General features: G+C 39.0%; 1 protein-coding gene across 1 annotated transcript in view; it reads left to right on the plus strand.

Annotated features, from left to right (window-relative positions):
• Positions 1–17297, plus strand: part of PGM5 (phosphoglucomutase 5) — a gene marked incomplete at its 5' end in the record, with an annotated part of 164129 nt that overhangs the window by 19122 nt on the left and 127710 nt on the right. Inside the window, 5 exons of the mRNA XM_081103133.1 lie at positions 30–192; positions 3295–3441; positions 7751–7876; positions 11786–11976; positions 12564–12718. Coding sequence (XP_080959259.1) covers positions 30–192; positions 3295–3441; positions 7751–7876; positions 11786–11976; positions 12564–12718 — 782 coding nt within the window. The remainder of the gene's footprint in view (positions 1–29; positions 193–3294; positions 3442–7750; positions 7877–11785; positions 11977–12563; positions 12719–17297) is intronic.

The raw sequence follows: 17297 nt of genomic DNA on the forward strand, positions 1-17297 counted from the left end.
ATTGATTTTTTTTTTCCTGGCTGGTCTAGATTGGACGACTGATTATTGGACAGAATGGCATCTTGTCGACACCTGCTGTTTCCTGCATAATCAGAAAGATCAAGGCAGCTGGTGGAATTATCCTGACAGCCAGCCACTGCCCTGGAGGACCTGGGGGAGAGTTTGGAGTGAAGTTTAATGTTGCCAATGGAGGTATGTGGTTCAGAATATGCCTTAATCATCATGATCTCTTTCTTCCTTTATGTTACCACAGTCTTACAATGACCTCCTGATGGTTGACAAACAGGGCAGAGAGGAAGTAGCTCAGAAAAATCTAGTGAGGTGCTTGTATTAGTCAGGGTCCTCCAGAGAAACAGAACCAATGGAATATCAAGGATTGGCTCAAGTGATTATGGGGAAAGAAGCAACTTTGAGGGGTGCGAATGGAAGTTTTGGGAATAGTTGCCTATGTCTGTTCGAAAAGAAGTAAGAAGAAAGGTTGCCTGCTAAATTCACGAGGCAAGAATAGAGACGGGTTTTGGGATAAATCAGTGTTTCTCAACCTTCCTAATGCTGCGACCCTTTAATACAGATCCTCATGTTGTGGTGACCCCCAACCATAAAATTATTTTCGTTGCTACTTCATAACTGTAATTTTGCTTCTGTTATGAATCGTAATGTAAATATCTGATATGCAGGATGTATTTTCATTGTTACAAATTGAACATAAAGCATAGTGATTAATCACAAAAACAATATGTAATTATATATGTGTTTTCCGATGGTCTTAGGCGACCCCTGTGAAAGGGTCATTCAACCCCTAAAGGGGTCGTGACCCACAGGTTGAGAACTGCTGGGATAAATGGAGATGTTTTCTAAAAGGTACTCTGGGAAATTTGTTGAAGATTCTTGAGAAGTGAGGACCAGGGTGAAGTTAAACCCGCATTCTTAGGATAAGGCAGTCTGTATAACTCCATGACTACCTTCAGCAATGTATGGGAGTGTCAGCAGTGGGAGCAGGTAGGTGTTTGGGGAATGATCAGGTGGGTGGGCATGGCAGAGCATCAAGAGGGCTGGTGGTGGTTAATAGTGTCTGAGCTGACATCAGACAACTAAGATTCAAATCCAGCCTCTGTCAATTAATAGGTATGTGACCTTGGTTAAGGTCACCTCTTCCAATTTCTGTTTCCCCATTTGGAAACTGAGGATAATAACAACACTTCATCTGCTTTTTGTGAGTGCCAAATTCCATATAAAGTGTGAGATGTGGTATATGTAAATTTCAATAAATGTTGGCTTGTGTTACTGGGCTAACAAAGGCATAGCTCAAATGGTGGATCATAGGATCCTGCCTGGAATAAGACACCAGTGAAACTAGAATGGACCGATGGCCTGGGATTAATTAAGTGATGAAGAGCAGGCTCAGCAGAGGTACAGAGTAAGATAGAAGGAAGATAAGGAATTTGTGGGGTAAGGATACTCATGTTTGATATTTTTGAAGGAAGGATTTCAAGAGACATTATTACTTAAGTTATGACTGTACCAGGCATCAACTAAAATGAAGAAAAAAATCATTGGAGTAGAAGATGTCAAGGAACTTGGAAGTTGTTAAGGAACACAGGTGGCTGATGATCTCTGAGGTTATCTATGTGGGTGACTGGTTGAAAATTATCATCTCATGCAGTAGAACTTGTTTTACTTAAAAAAAATCAGTGTACTTTGGCATTAAAACTCAAATACAGACTTAAAAACTGATAGAGACAGCACTATAACATGTTGTGGTGTCCAGAAGATGGGGATATTTACACATTCTTTAATCTGGTGAGCATTAGTTTTGCATAAAAAAAATGCAAAAACCAAATAAGATTATTTACTTCTTATGTTTTGTAAAAGAGTAAAGTTGATAAGGAATATGTTTATTACTTTGTGGTCCTTATTTTTTCTATATGACAAAAAGAATGTCAGTACAGTTTACTAGGCTCTATTCTTTCCCATCTACTGGAATGGCGCTATTGCTATTCCTTCCCCACCCCCAGTTTTATTGAGGTGTAATTAATATACATAAAACTTGCACATATTTAATGCATACAATTTAATGAGTTTAGGGACTATTCCTTTTCATATGTTCAATGAGCATTTATTGGGAGGCAGTAACAGTGTTATGCCCTAAAGTAGTACTGTCAAATAAAAACAGGTTGTGAGTTACATATGTATTTTAAATTTTTCTGATAGCCACATAAAGTAAAAAAACAACAGGTGAAATGAGTAATATATTTTATTTAACCTAATATATCCAAAATATTATTATTTCAACATGTTACTATAAAATTATTAATACAATGTGTTATAGTTTTCTACTAACTCTTCAAAATTTTGTGTGTATTTTATAATCACAGAACATTTCAAATTAACTATCATATTTCAAGTGCTCAGTAGCCACATGTGGCTAGTGGCTATTGTATTGGACAGTGCAGCTCTAGGATTGGGATATAAAATAAGTCAGTAAGTAATTTGTGTTCAGTAGAAAGTTAAAATATAGTTGGTGAATGAAATTAATACACTAAGCTATCTTAACATCTCTCTCTCCCTATCTACCATCTATTTCTCTATAATTTATATTTTAGATCTTTCAATCTACTTATTTATTTGATTCTCAGACTTGTTGCAAAAAATGTGAAGTGGCTTGTGTTAAGTCATAAAAGTTAAAAAGACAAGAAAAACTAAAGGAGGACAACTATTATTTTTATGTTCAATTAATTTAAAGTGGTATTACAACTAAGGTATGGGGTATTTTGAGTTAAATTCATTTTAAAAACGTAGGAGTCACTAGAGAGTATGAATTGGGGAAAATAATTTACCCTGGTAAATTCACACATCCACGAGGCAACAGACCTGGGAGTAGAAATCATATGTTTTCCCCTCTAAGTGCACTTGGGAAGCTGCAGTTTAATTCTGGAATCCCTCACTTCTGTCAAATGCATATCCTGTTTGTGTCTCATATCCTGAATAAAGCTGATTACATAACCGGGCCTCCCTGGCAGGTGTGAAACTATTTTTAGGGAAGATGTATCATAGCTTAGAAGTAGATTCAAACAAACAAACATGTAGGTTATGCACCTCCATTGAACAGGTGAGGCTGACTGAATTTCTTCCTCAGTGGATGTATACAACACAAGAAATAATTGAACTGTGGACTGTTGTCTGTTTAGAGAACAAATGGATCTTTCTCCTTGTTGGTAGAGGAGGAGGTAATATTTCTCTAATGAAAAATTTAAATAAATTTATGTTTGGTGATGCATGATTTTCAAATTTTAGGTCCTGCACCAGATGTTGTTTCAGACAAAATCTATCAGATCAGCAAAACAATTGAGGAATATGCTATATGTCCTGATCTTCGAATCGACCTGTCTCGACTAGGAAGACAAGAATTTGATCTGGAGAACAAATTCAAACCATTTAGAGGTAATAAATTATGTTCTGAAGAAGTCAGAATAACTCTGTGGGTGGGTTGACTGGTTTCTGCAGGGCAGTGTACATGGGAAAGTGATTGAAGTATCAATCTTCGGAGTGACGCTTGATAAATAGATACAATCTGAATGTAGTGTAGAGGAAAATGAGAACAGCCAAGATATTCAGAACTGGCAACTTTCTAAAACCACTTTCCAAATTCTCCATCATTTTCCACATAGGGAAAGTTTCAGGGCTGACACTTTTTCATTGTTCCAAGAATAGGATGTGAATTGTGGAAAGTTGTCTTTGCTTTTCTAGCACTTAAGGTGGAGATGCCCAAATACCTTAGATAATAAATGGGAGACCCAACATGGTAGTGAGGCTGTAATTTCCCATGAAGATAAAACCATGCAGTTCATCTTGATTCAATGAACAATTACTGATTATCTGCTCTCTACCAACTCTGTGTTAGGAAATTTTACAAATTCAGTAAGTACCTAATGGATTTAGGCAAGTGGTTCAAAAATTAGAGAACCAGAATGATATTGTCAAAAATAGTATCCTGTGTCATTACATGAATAAAACCTCTGACATACTCAGATTACAACCTTTTATTTTATATTGCACTATATAACAGAATTACTGCCATTTATGTGCATATCATTTCCCCCCTCTTATTTTTATCTTGATATTTTCTTTTTTCCTCAAAGTCATACAAGTAGCAATAAACCTAATATTTCTTTTTTTACTCATTTGATATCCCTGTAGCTTAAATACAGTTAAGATGGTACCCATGTTTTACAAGTAATTTGACTTAGCTAAAAAGATGAAATACTTGGTTCATAGCAACATGGTATTGTAGGGTCAGAAGAGCTTGAAATGAACTGTTCAAGGGTCACATTTTTGGGCCAACTCTTACATTTTTCTTGAAAGATTTTGAGTTAATTGTTTACTTATCAGAAATCAATGCAAAGCCATGTGATACTTACTGGAAGCAACGGAAGCCTGCTTTTATTAATCTAGTTGGGAGCATGTCAAATCAGTGTGTGTGTGTGTGTGGGGGGGGTGTGCACACACATGTGCATGCACATGTACACCCCCCACCACTAGGTTTGGAAGAACTGGGCAACAAGATGACTGAGAAAAATCAGGCAGTTCCATCAAGAAAAAGTTTTATTGATTGATTGATTGTATCTTCACAATTTTATTTAGTTGTTCAAGAGACCAGGTCTTTGATGAACTCAGATTCATGTCCATTGCTTCAGCCACATTGCTAATTTGATGAGTTTTTTAAAAAAATGCTATGGATACCAGGAAGTGGTAGAGAGATTCCCTGGCTCCCCAAAAGCATGTGCACATAATTGTTTGGGATAATTGTTGTGGTATGTTCTTGCTGTTTTAAATGTTGAGCAGGGCTTAGGTTAATTGGAAACAAATAAATCCTTGGCATTTCACCTTAAAGGATCAAGAGCATGAACTTTGTGGAGTGAACTTCTAAATTTCACTGAATTTTATTTGTTTTCTTGTTTTTTACATTTCTGTTTGGTACTATGTGTTATCTGCTCTAAATACAAATGTATTTAGGCAAGTGGTTCAAGAATTAAAATACCAGATTGAAATTGCCAAAAACATTATTCTATATTTTAGAATGAGTAAAATTTTTACTATATTCAAGACATGACTTTTTATTTTATAGATTAATATTTTATTGTGGTTATACTAGAGGCCTGATGCATGAAATTCATGCAAGGGGCTCGGCCCTTGCAGCCCTGGCCAGCCCTTGGAGCCCCTCACAGTCTTAGCTTCGTCCGGAAGGTGGTCCAGATGGTCATTCTGCTGTTTGGTCTAATTAGCATATTAGTTCTTTATTATATAGGATATATATATAACAAAGTTTATCATTTTAACCATTTTTAGGTGTTAAGTTCATATAGATTAATTTTTAATTAATTTATTTTAAGGATTAGTATCTTCTCCCTGTCAAAATGTGATTAAAAAGTGTGTTCTTTAAAAGTAATGACATTATATTTGAATGGACCTACATAGTACATTGATCTAAGTGCAAGGAAAAATAATTTTGCATATTTGACCAGCGGAAGAGAGTTTCATGTTACATATTAAAATCTCTTCCATTAAATATGGCATGTGTGTTTACTGAAAATTATTAAAGGTGGATTGCTAATATTCTTAGTGCATGTTTAGGTATTTCAGGATTCCAAAGAAGCATGTGTTTGAAAACTTTGAAAACAACACATGTAAGTTTCAGAATTAACGAATTTAAAGAGTTAGGCTCATGAACAAAATCTTAGTGTCTAAAAGTCAAGTAGGAACTTTTCTAGGATAAGTACTTTCTGAGTATGATTATGTAACTAGAGGCCCAGTGCACAAAAATTTATGCACTGGGGGGGGGGGTCCCTCAGCCCGGCCTGTGCCCTCTCGCAGTCTGGGACCCCTCAGGAGATAACACCCTGCTGGCTTAGGCCTGCTTCCGGGTGGCAGCGGGCAGGCCCAATCCCTAGGTGCAGCCCCTGGTCGGGCTCAGAGCAGGTCTGATTGGGGAGTTGGGGTGCCGCCCCCTGTCATGCACAGAGCAGGGCGGATTGGGAGGTTGCGATGCCACCCTCAGTCACGCTCAGGGTAGGGCCGATTGGGGGATTGGGGCACCGCCCCCTGTCACACTCAAGGCAGGGTCGATGGGGAGGTTGTGGCGCCACTCCCTGTCACGCACAGAGCAGGGCCAATCAGGGGGTTGGGGCTCCGTACCCTGTCACACACAGAGCAGGGCCCGTGGGGGGGGTGGGGTTGGGGCGCCGCACCCTGTCACACACTGAGCCGCAGGGCGATCAGGGGGTTGGGGAGCTCCCCCCTATCAGGCACAGAGCAGGGCTGTTCAGGGGGTTGGTGCGCTTTCCCCTGTCACGAACAGAGCAGGGCAGATGGGGAGTTTGTGGCCCCGCCCCCTGTCACACACAGAGCCGCAGGGCGATCAGGGGGTTTGGGCGCTGCCCCCTGTCACGCTGATCCCGGTGCTGGGAGGCATATTACCCTTCTACTATATAGGATAGAGGCCTGGTGCACGGGTGGGGGCCAGCTGGTTTGCCCTGAAGGGTGTCCTGGATCAGGGTGGGGGTCCCCACTGGGGTTCCTGGCCAGTCTGGGTGAGGGGCTGAGGGCTGTTTTCAGGCTGGCGGGTGAATGAAGCTCCCAACCACTCCTTTTTTTCTTTTTGTTTTATTCTGGGCCAGCTTTAGCTCTGAGGCTTGGCTCCAGCTCTTAGGCCTCCGCTGCTGAAAGCAGGTATCTGGTTTGTTTGGGTTCTATAATCGAAACACTGTTTCAACTCCAGCTCTGAGATCCCGGCTGGCTGAAAGCATGTTTCTGGGGTTTTGTTTAGCTTCTATATTTGTAACAATGTTTCAAACTGCAAGCTCAGAGGCCGGCAGCGGCAGGCAGGGAACGTTGGAGTCCTCTGTCACTGAAGCAAGCAAGCCTCATGTTCGCTTCAAGCTGCCTGGCTGCCAGCCGCCATCTTGGCTGGCAGTTAATTTGCATATCGCCCTGATTAGCCAATGGGAAGGGTAGCGGACATACGGCTAATTACCATGTTTCTCTTTTATTAGATAGGATGATCACTAAGTTTGAAAAATGTAATGTATTCTGGTTTTATTTATTTGTCAAATAAATGGAAAAGACGTTTTTTTGATTCCTGGTCATTGGGTGGTATTGGACACTGGAGTACATTTGTGTTTGATGAGGATTTCTCATATCTGGCATTCACCCTTGAATTGGCACTAGATTGGGCACACAAGAGACTTCACACAAACTCAGGAATATATCCCTCATCCTTAATTTCGAACCTGAGTCTGTTTGGCACAATGGCATTTGGAAAATAGGAGTCACTGCTGAGGTCACTCCTTGATTTGTTTCATGCCAGCTGAGTCATTCTTTGGCCAACCCCATAGGCGAGCCCACTGAGTATGCCAAGATGCCTGTCAGCACTGAGGTGGGCGCAGTTTTTGGGGGGAGGTGGTAGAAACAGGACACAGTTTTAACTACTTTATTCTTGTGGTTGATTTTTTACTTGCAAAGGAGAATTTAAAACTTGATACTATTTATATCCATGTAACCTGAAAACACATTATAGCATCTTAATGTGTCTTAATTTGTGATTTTGTCTGTAAATGGACACTTGGCTTCCCACATAATGTGTGGGGTTATGATGGGATTATGATTAGAGATCCGTATATTAGGGTAGTAATTCATTTTTATACTTCCAAGTCTTCTTCATGGTCACAGTTTTCCTTTGCTTTTTTATCCTTAGTGGAGATAGTGGACCCAGTGGATATCTATCTCAATCTCCTTCGGACCATCTTTGACTTTAATGCCATCAAAAGTTTGCTAGCTGGGCCTGGCCAACTGAAGATCCGAGTTGATGCTATGCATGGAGGTAAGCTTGGGGGCTTTTACCATTTGGTGGGCAAGAAATGTTAAGGAGACCTTGACCCATGTGGGGTTTCTGTATTATGAGGAATGGTGCATTTGTAGGTATTCATATAACATATGTATTTTCAGTTATTTGGAATGCTCTGGTAAACTTCAGGGCTCTAATTCCTTTGTTTGATGCAAATGAAAACAAAGCTTGAACAAGTAAGTCCGCTGTCACACTGTATTTGCTCCTAATAAGGTAGATCTGCTCTACCTGGTTTTAGGAGGGTGCCTTATGTACTAGGTGACCTGGGGGACCAGTGGCACACCGTCTCCATGATCATTGAACCCAGTGTTCCATGAGTGTCCCTTGTGTGGGTTGTGTGTGCCCTCCTGTTGTAGATGAGCCTTGATTGTTATTGGCACATCAGTGGGTGAGGTTAACCCTCAGGCTGACTGGCTGTGAAGACTGGCCATGACCACAGGGCATGTATGAGCTGCTGTGCTCAGGATGACCCTATAGAGTGGGATTTGCCCCAGTGGGCTCTGGTGCCTGCCGAGACCACCGTTTGGGGGTGCTGCTTGTGGAGTTAATTGGATAGTGCTTTGTTGTGGTCTGAAGCCAGCCACGAGGTATGTTGGTTCTGGGGCCTCTTGGGAACTGCTCCAGTACAGGCCAAAATCAGCTGCTGCCTGTAACTGGCCTGGTGCTACTGGTAGGAGCTACAAAGTGATTCAAGGTTGGTAGCTAGCTATGTGTGCTAGGCCTGGAAGTGCGTGGGAGAAGCCACACTGCTAACCGTGGCTGACTGCCACCAGCACCATGCCTGGGCCCACTCAGCAGAAGGCACAGGGCACCCTAAGCCCTGCCCATTGCCCATAAGGCTCAGCCACTGAAAGAGTCAGGCAGTATGAGGTGGATCCTGTTAATCTGGAAAACTATGCCCTTTTATTCTGGGAAATTATTTTGAATTACTTCTTGGATGATTTCCTTCCTTTCCTTCTTCCTTCTCTCCCCCTCCCCTCCCCTCCCTTCACCTCCCCACCCCTCCTCTCCCCTCCCCCCCTTCCTTTCCAGAATGGCTGTTGTTTAGAAATTGGACCTATAGAACTGATATTCTCATTATCCTGTTCTCCACCGCCCCACCCCCCCTTCCCCGCATCACCACCATCCATTTATCTTCTCTTTATTTTGTGATACTTTCTTGGAAATTTAATCAACTTATCTCCAATTTCTTCCATTAAGTTTTTCAATCCCACTATCACATTTTTAATCTCTCCCAATTGTTTTTGTTTTCCAAATAATTTCTTTTTAAAATAGCTTCTTATTCATGTTTCATGAATGCCATATTTTTTAAATAAGTCAGGTTTGCTGAGGTATAATTTATATATATGCAGCAAAATTTATGCCTTGTAGGTATACAGTTAGATGAAGTTTGACAAATATAAATAGTTATGTAACCAATATGACAATCAAAATATAGAATATTTCCCTTCAAAAAATACCTCTGTGGCCCTTTGAAATCAAACCCAGCCTCTAACACTTAGCCCCTGGCAATCACTCATCTGCTCTCTGCCTACATAATTTTGCCTTTTTCAGAAAGCCCCATGTAATATGTCACTTTTTTCTTCAGGCTTCTTTCAGTCAGCATAATGTTTCAGAGATGCTTTCATGGTGTTGTGTGTATTAGCAGTTATTCCTTATTTTGACTGAGTAGTTGTGCATTGTAGGGTAGTACTATTTGTTTATCTATCACCAGTTCATGTAATTAGGGTTATTTCTAGGTTTTGGCCATTATAAACAAAGCTGCTACAAACATTTGTGAACAAGTCTTTGTAGGGAGATAGGATCTCATTGTCTTGGATAAATACCTAGAAACTGCCCAACTATTTTCCAAAGTGGCTGTATCATTTATATTACCAGGAATATATGAGGGCTCCAGTTTCTCTGTGTCCTTATCAGTGCTTAGTATTGTTAGTCTTTTCAGTGTTAGCCATTCTAACATAACTTGTTGATCTCTATTAGGATACTAGAGGCCCGGTGCACGAAAATTCGTGCATTGGAGGCAGGGGCAGCCTGGCCTGCCCCCTCTCACAGTCTTGGAGCCCTCAGGGGATGTCCTACTGACAGCGTAAGTCAGTCCTAAGCCGCAATCTGGCCTCCCTCTGCAGTAGGCTACCATGCTGATCAGGGGAAGGCGCCGCCTCCATCACCCTGCTGCTACTGCCACTGCCGGCCATGGTGGCTGCAAGGCGTAAGCCCTGGGCCTCACAGCTGCCGGAGCTCATGGCTGCCTGAGCCCCAGGCCTCACAGCTGCTGTGGCTTTGTCTGGATGGACGTCCTCCCTAATTAGCATATTACCCTTTTATTAGTATAGATTACTGACACATGTTTTAGAAGTTTTCTTCTCTGTATAGTTTCTGTTTCCTTCAGATTGCTCTTTACTCTGTTTTAGTCTCATGTTAAATGCATTCCTCAAAAGTTTGGTGATCCTTGGCTCTCTGACATGTTTAGGAGTGAGGCACTAAAAATCTGTTGGGCTCTCTGAGCCCATGTGTGGAGCTTATCCTCCGTGGACTTTAAGGCCTTCTGTCTGGGCTGTTTTGTTCTTTCCAATTAGGCTGGTCATATCCACAGGAAAGGATCTTTCAGGTTCTTTCCTTAGTGTTATCTGGCCAGAGGAAAGAAAGCTTCTCTTTCTAAATAGTTTGAGTAATATTTCTGGGTTTGAGCCTCACTGCCTAGCTATGTGCCCATCTCTGAATCATCATTCTGGCAGAGGAATGAAGGACACTGATTGGGCAGATCTCAGTCACCTCCCCAGCTTTTGGAGAAGTAGGACTTAGCCATACCCAGATCACATGAACTGAGATGGGAAAGGGGTAAGCTCTTCCAAGGAAACCCAAAATGTTGCTACTAGAGGAAGGGGAAATGAGTGCTGGGCAAGAAAAATCAAGAGCTGCCTCACTATTTGAGATTTGTATTATATTAATGAAGAATAAATGGAAAGCAATCCTTTTTATAAATTTCAGCTAACAGAATTACCTGCTGGTCTCCAAACATGCTGTGTATTCTGTCTTAGGCTCTATTTCCTTACTGATAATGTTCTTTTCATTTGGATGGCATCTCGTTCCTCACCCCTATCAAATTTATGTTCTTCCTTCAAGTCCATGCAGAAATGCTGTCTCCTTCTGGAAGCCTTACCTGTGGTCATTGTTTTTCTTAAGCCATTCGATATGATGATTTTATAAATACACATGAATTGTGCTTGTCGTACCATTGTAGTTGCTCACCTGTAGATTTGACTCATACCACTACTAGATTAAGAACCCAGCAATGCAGGAACCATGTGCTTTGAGTCCCTTAAATATGATCCCCTCCATTTCTATGGGAATTTCATGTTAGGCAATCCATAAATAATGTGTTTAACTGTAAAACTCTATTCATCAGCATTTATTTTATAAAATGTGCTTAGTTTTATATGCTTCAGTGGTCTACAGTGCTTAATTATACACTTGGCAGAGTTACAACAATTGCAGAGATAAAGAACATCGCTAGAGCCTTTTAGTGCTTTTGCATATATTTAGCTAAAGCTTTTAATACATAAAAAGCAAAAGACAGTGAATCATTATTAAATAGTTGATTTCTTTCTAACAAAAGTTTGGAAAAGTTTTGGAGAAAAGTTTCATGTAACTGGATTATTGAATAGATCTTCTCTGTGCCTAACAAGCTAACTGGCACGTAGTAGATGCTCAGTGAATAGTAATTGATGTAAATATTATTCTTGTTGTGTCTTGAGAAAGCTGGTAGGATTTATATATATTTGTTGTTACTAACTAGTCATCCTTGTCCTAATAAAACACTCTTGGTGGTGGTGGTGATAGTGGGGGTTCTGCAAAGATTTTACATTGCTGTGTATCTTTTTTTAGTTATGGGACCCTATGTGAGAAAAGTCCTGTGTGATGAGCTAGGAGCCCCAGCCAATTCTGCAATAAACTGTGTTCCCCTGGAAGATTTTGGTGGGCAGCATCCTGATCCAAACCTGACATATGCAACGACCCTTCTGGAAGCTATGAAAGGAGGGGAATATGGATTTGGAGCTGCATTTGATGCTGATGGGGTAAGCAGAAATGTTTTTTGCCTGCTGACCCTTTTGCCACGTTAATGAACCAAGCATTGGAAACCAGAGAATTAATGAACCCATCTGGGGCCAACATGTATGGGGCATATGAACTCTAACTAGCACTGTGTCTGCTCTTCTGTTTAATAAGTATTGCAATTTAGCCATTACTGTTCTTAGTTCCTGGTAAACATTATGTTATGAAAAGGTTGTTTCTTTTAAAAAAATATTCATGCAATAAATCTTTATTTATGGCTGGTTTTGTTGAAAGTACCATGTTAAGGAACCAGCTGGTTTAGCTGTCACCCCTGTTTTCCATTATGCTTGGGGGACTATGTGAATTCGGATACGGAGGCTACTGAAACCTGAGGTAGCCATCCACATTTCAACAGGTGTGACACATTCTTAGTTGCGTCAAGATCTTGGGGCCTACAATATTCAGGGATTTAAAAGAAGGTTTCCCATGCCCTCTTTGGCCTCATTCAGCTTGTTTTAAATATATGATGGCAGTAAAGTGGTGATTATGGGAGTGGGCTGCTAGTAGCAGTTGCATCTGTCTGATCATTTTCATACATTCTTTCCCACAGGATCGTTATATGATCCTAGGCCAAAATGGCTTCTTTGTGAGCCCTTCTGACTCCCTGGCCATCATTGCTGCCAACCTCTCTTGCATTCCGTATTTCCGTCAGATGGGAGTCCGAGGATTTGGGAGGAGTATGCCCACCAGCATGGCCCTGGACAGGTAAGCAAGGATATCATTGTGAAAAACTTCATGGTAGGCCCTGATATCAATGTTTGCTTTCCCGCTAGCGATGACTCATTCTTCCATACTCTGTTGGGAACTTGTGGAACTTAGAGACAAGTTCCTGGGTAGGAAAATGTAGAACCAGGTGGGCTGAATTTGATTCTTGGTCCTGTCACTTCTTAGTTGTGGGGATATGAGGATAATAATAGTATCATCCTTACATAGATTGTTATGAGGTAGGAGAGAGGTGTTTCATGTAAAACATTTAACAGAGTGCTTGGTACATAATAAATACTTCATAAATAAAACAATTAGTAATTAATTATTTAGTATTAAAACAATATGTAAGTGAGGTGTGAAAAGAACATGGGTTTTCAGGTCAGATAATATGTTAACCTGCTGGCTTGTATTCTTACTAGGTTTGTAAAAGTAGGGATGATCAATTATAGGTTTGTTGTGAGAAGAAATGAGATGTACCCAACAGATATTCACTTAGTATATCCAAGTGTTAGGTTGTTTTCTCCTAGCCCTACCCATCCATACCATCTTTTTTTTTTTTTTTTTTTTTTTTACCTTGTCTTGTAAAACAAGGAATTTCAGAGTCTAATATTTTCTTTTCTTTTTTTTTATATATTTTATTGATTTTTTACAGAGAGGAAGGGAAAGGGATAGAGAGTTAGAAACATCGATGAGCGAGAAACATTGATCAGCTGCCTCCTGCATGCCCCCTACTGGGGATGTGCCTGCAGCAAGGTACATGCCCTTGACTGGAATCGAACCTGGGACCCTTGAGTCCGCAGGCCGACGCTCTATCCACTGAGCCAAACCGGTTAGGGCATAGAGTCTAATATTTTCAAGCAGCATATATTATTATGGAAGCAGTACTTGTTGGAAAGTTAGAAGACACAATAAATAAGTAAATGTAAACATCATATCCCTTTCCCTGAGTTACCTATGTTAATAGAAAATGTGTATTTGCTATAGGATCTCCTTCTATACATATATAATATGCATAAGTAATTATAATCATATATAAATGCATAATATATAATATGTGTAATATATCATATAATTGCTTTTTGGTAATACCAAAAAGTGATTTGAAATGCCTGATAACTTGTTTTTCCTTTTCCATCAACAATCTTTAGCTTTGTATTAATATATTTTATGTCACCTAAAACCAAGATTATATTCACATTTCCCCCAGGTGTCCCCAAAATGTCTTTAATGGATTTGTTGCTCAAAGCAAGACCATACAAGACCATACATTGCATCTGGTTGCTATGTCCCTTAAGTCTTTTATAATTTAGCACAATCCTTTTCTCTTGTACTTAATGACAGTGATTTTTGAGGAGACCTGACCAGTTGTCCTGCAGAATCCAACCTTCTGGATTGGTGTGGTTATTTCCTTATGGTGTTATTCATTTATTCATGAGGTAAAATTTACATACAGTGAAATGAGTCATCTTAAGAGTACTATTCAGTGAGTTTTGGAAAATGTATTTTCCAAAGTCATTGCATGGGTTAGTAATTCATTCCTTTTTGTTGCTGTGTAGTATACCAAGGGATGAATAGATCACAATGTATTCTTCCAGTCTCCTGTTGCTGGACATTTGGGTTGTTTTCAGTCACTAGCTATTGTGAATCATGCTGTGATGAGCATTTTTATACAAGTTTTTTTGTGAACACATCTTCGTTTTTCCTGGATAAATATCTAGGATTAGAATACTGATTGTAGGTTGACATATGTTTAATTTTTCAAGAAACTGCCAAACAATTTTCCATTTTTACACTCTTAATTGCAGTCTATGAGAGTTCTAGATGCTTTATATCATTATTATCATTTGGTGTTGTCTTTTTTATTTTAACCATCTGGTGAATATAAGATGCATTTATTTGGGTTTAGATTTGTATCATCTTAATCTCTAGTGATGATGTGCTTATTTTCATATGCTTATTGTTCATTTTAGTAACTTAATGTATTTGCTCAATTAAAAAATTGGGTTGTTTGTCTTTTTGTTATTAACTTATAGAAAATCTTTATATATTATGCATAATAAGGCTTTTGTGAGATATATGTATTACAAATATTTTCTCCATGCCTGGTGCTTGCCTTTTTATATTCTTAATGGTATCTTTTGATGTGTATAACTTTTAAATTTTAATGAACTTTAATTTATTATGTTTTTCTTGTTTGGTTAGTATATAATTTTTTGTCCTCTATAAGAAATCTTTTCTTACCCCAAGGTCAGAAAGATTATTTCCTTTGTTTTCTTCTAGAATCATTGCAGTTTTAATTTTGATATTTTTAAGTCTTTATGATTTTGAATCAATTTTTGTGTGTGGTGTAAGGCAGGAGAAAAAAAGTTTACTTTTCCCCCATATCCATTTGTTATAACCCTATTTATTGAAAGGCATTTCCTTTTCCTTTGGTACCTTTGTTAAAAATCAGTTTATCATATATATGTGGGTTTATTAGAGGATTCTCTATTCTGTTCCATTGATTTATTTGTCTATCCTTATGTCAATATTACATTGCCTTGATTACTGAAGTTTTATTTATTTTTTTATTACTGAAGTTTTAACGTAAATACTGCAATCAAGTGACTCCTCCAACACTTTTTCTTCTTTGTTCTTAAAAAAAAAAAAGTGTGTGCTCTAGGTCCTTTGCATTTCTGTATACATTTTAGTATCAACTTGTCAATTTTTACAAAAGCCTATTTGAGATTTTGATTGGGATTGTGTTAAATCTATGGAGCAATTTGGGAAAAATTGCATTTTAATAATACTGAAATTTCCAGTCCAGGAATGTGGCATGTCTTTTAATTTATTTAGTTTTAATTAATTTCTCGTGCATACATTTGAGTTTACTTTTTCATACATATGTGTTGTAGTTTAGTGTAGAGGTCTTACCTAATTTTTCTTTAAATTTATTCCTGAGTATTTTTATATATTTTAATGTTATTGTAAATGGAATAGTTTAATGGATTTAATTGTCCAGTGTTTTGCTGCTAGTAATTAGATATACAACAAATTTTTGTAAACTGATTTTGTATTCTCCCAAAAGATGGGAAAATAATCACACACCTTTTGGATGTCCCCTACTTTATTTCTTTTCCTCAGGTGATAGTGATATCAAGTCCATGATGATCCACCTCAGTTTAAAATTCTTGCCTAGCAGCACCAAAGAGAAGGGTATATGATTCTATGTAGTTGTTGTTTTGTGTTGTGTTTTTTTTTTCTATTTGCCTTTGCTTATGCCCTTTCTTTAAAAAAAAAAAAAAAAGATTCAGTAAAACTGTAGAGAACAGGCAAAAGTAGAACCATCTTCAGAAACTAAGAACCCAGAATTATATACATCCTGAGTGTTATGTAAGTTAATTTAACATCATGTAGAAGTGTAGTTAATAATAACCTTCCACTTATACAGAATCTTATAATTTAGAATGTCTTTGATACATTTGATCTCACTTGATCTTTGCAATAATAGTGTGGTAATTGGCTAGGCATTACTCTCAACATGTTAAAGATGTCGAATCAAGTATCAGAGAGATTAAGTGACTTGCATAAGATTGCACAGCTAATAAGAAAGGACCCAGGATTTGTAACTAGGTCTTCTGATTAAAAAATATATATTTTATTGATTTTTTTTTATACAGAGAGGAATAGAGAGTTAGAAACATCGATGAGATGATCAGCTGCCTCCTGTATACCCCCTACTGAGGATGTGCCCGCAACCAAGGTACATGCCCTTGACTGGAATCGAACCTGGGACCCTTCAGTCCTCAGGCCGACGCTCTATCCACTGAGCCAAACTGGTTAGGGCAGGTCTTCTGATTTAATTTGCTATTGCATCTGCCCAGTAACTACAACTTGATTAGGATGATCCCTGAAAAACCAATTGAGAATACTACCCAACTTTCCTGTGGGGTAGCCAGCAACTTTTCAAACCCTGGTCCCAGGAGAGGCTGGTTTCATTCTGACAACAAAAACCATTTGTCCTCTTTTCTTGTGGAAATTTCCCAGTAGTTCTTGATTTCACTTTATCCCCCTTCCCAATAAATCTGTTTCAGTCAGAAACCAGAGGCCTTGCTTTGAGATTTCACAAAGGACTTGTTCTGATATGTAAGTGACCATTTAAAAGGATTATTCATGCTTGCTGGTTGAGATTCAGAATTCTGTGGGGCTCTGATGTGGTGATTTGTTTTGGGTATTTGATCTGTTGTGTAGCTCCCAGGTGGATGCTCATGATGGACACTTTCTAAGCTTCTTTCTTCCTATGTAAAATAAATGCAGTTTCAAAATTTTAACAGTGGTTTCCTATGTAGGTTATTTTTAAAACATTAATAAAGTCAGGAATGTGCCCAGAATTGCCAGGCACTGGAAGAACGACAACTGAGTAGTTGGGAAACATTAAATGGTGCATTTGCCTAACCTCCTGGAATTCCAGAATAAGGGGGGCCCACACCCTTGAAACTGATGAATTATTCAGACAAACTTTTATTGTTAACAGATAATCATTGTTCCCCGAGGAAAGACTTTCAGTGTCTTTCACTTCTACCTTTACAGTGTCTTT

Source organism: Myotis nattereri, assembly GCF_964212035.1.
Source record: "Myotis nattereri genome assembly, chromosome: 12".
Lineage (NCBI taxonomy): Eukaryota > Metazoa > Chordata > Mammalia > Chiroptera > Vespertilionidae > Myotis > Myotis nattereri.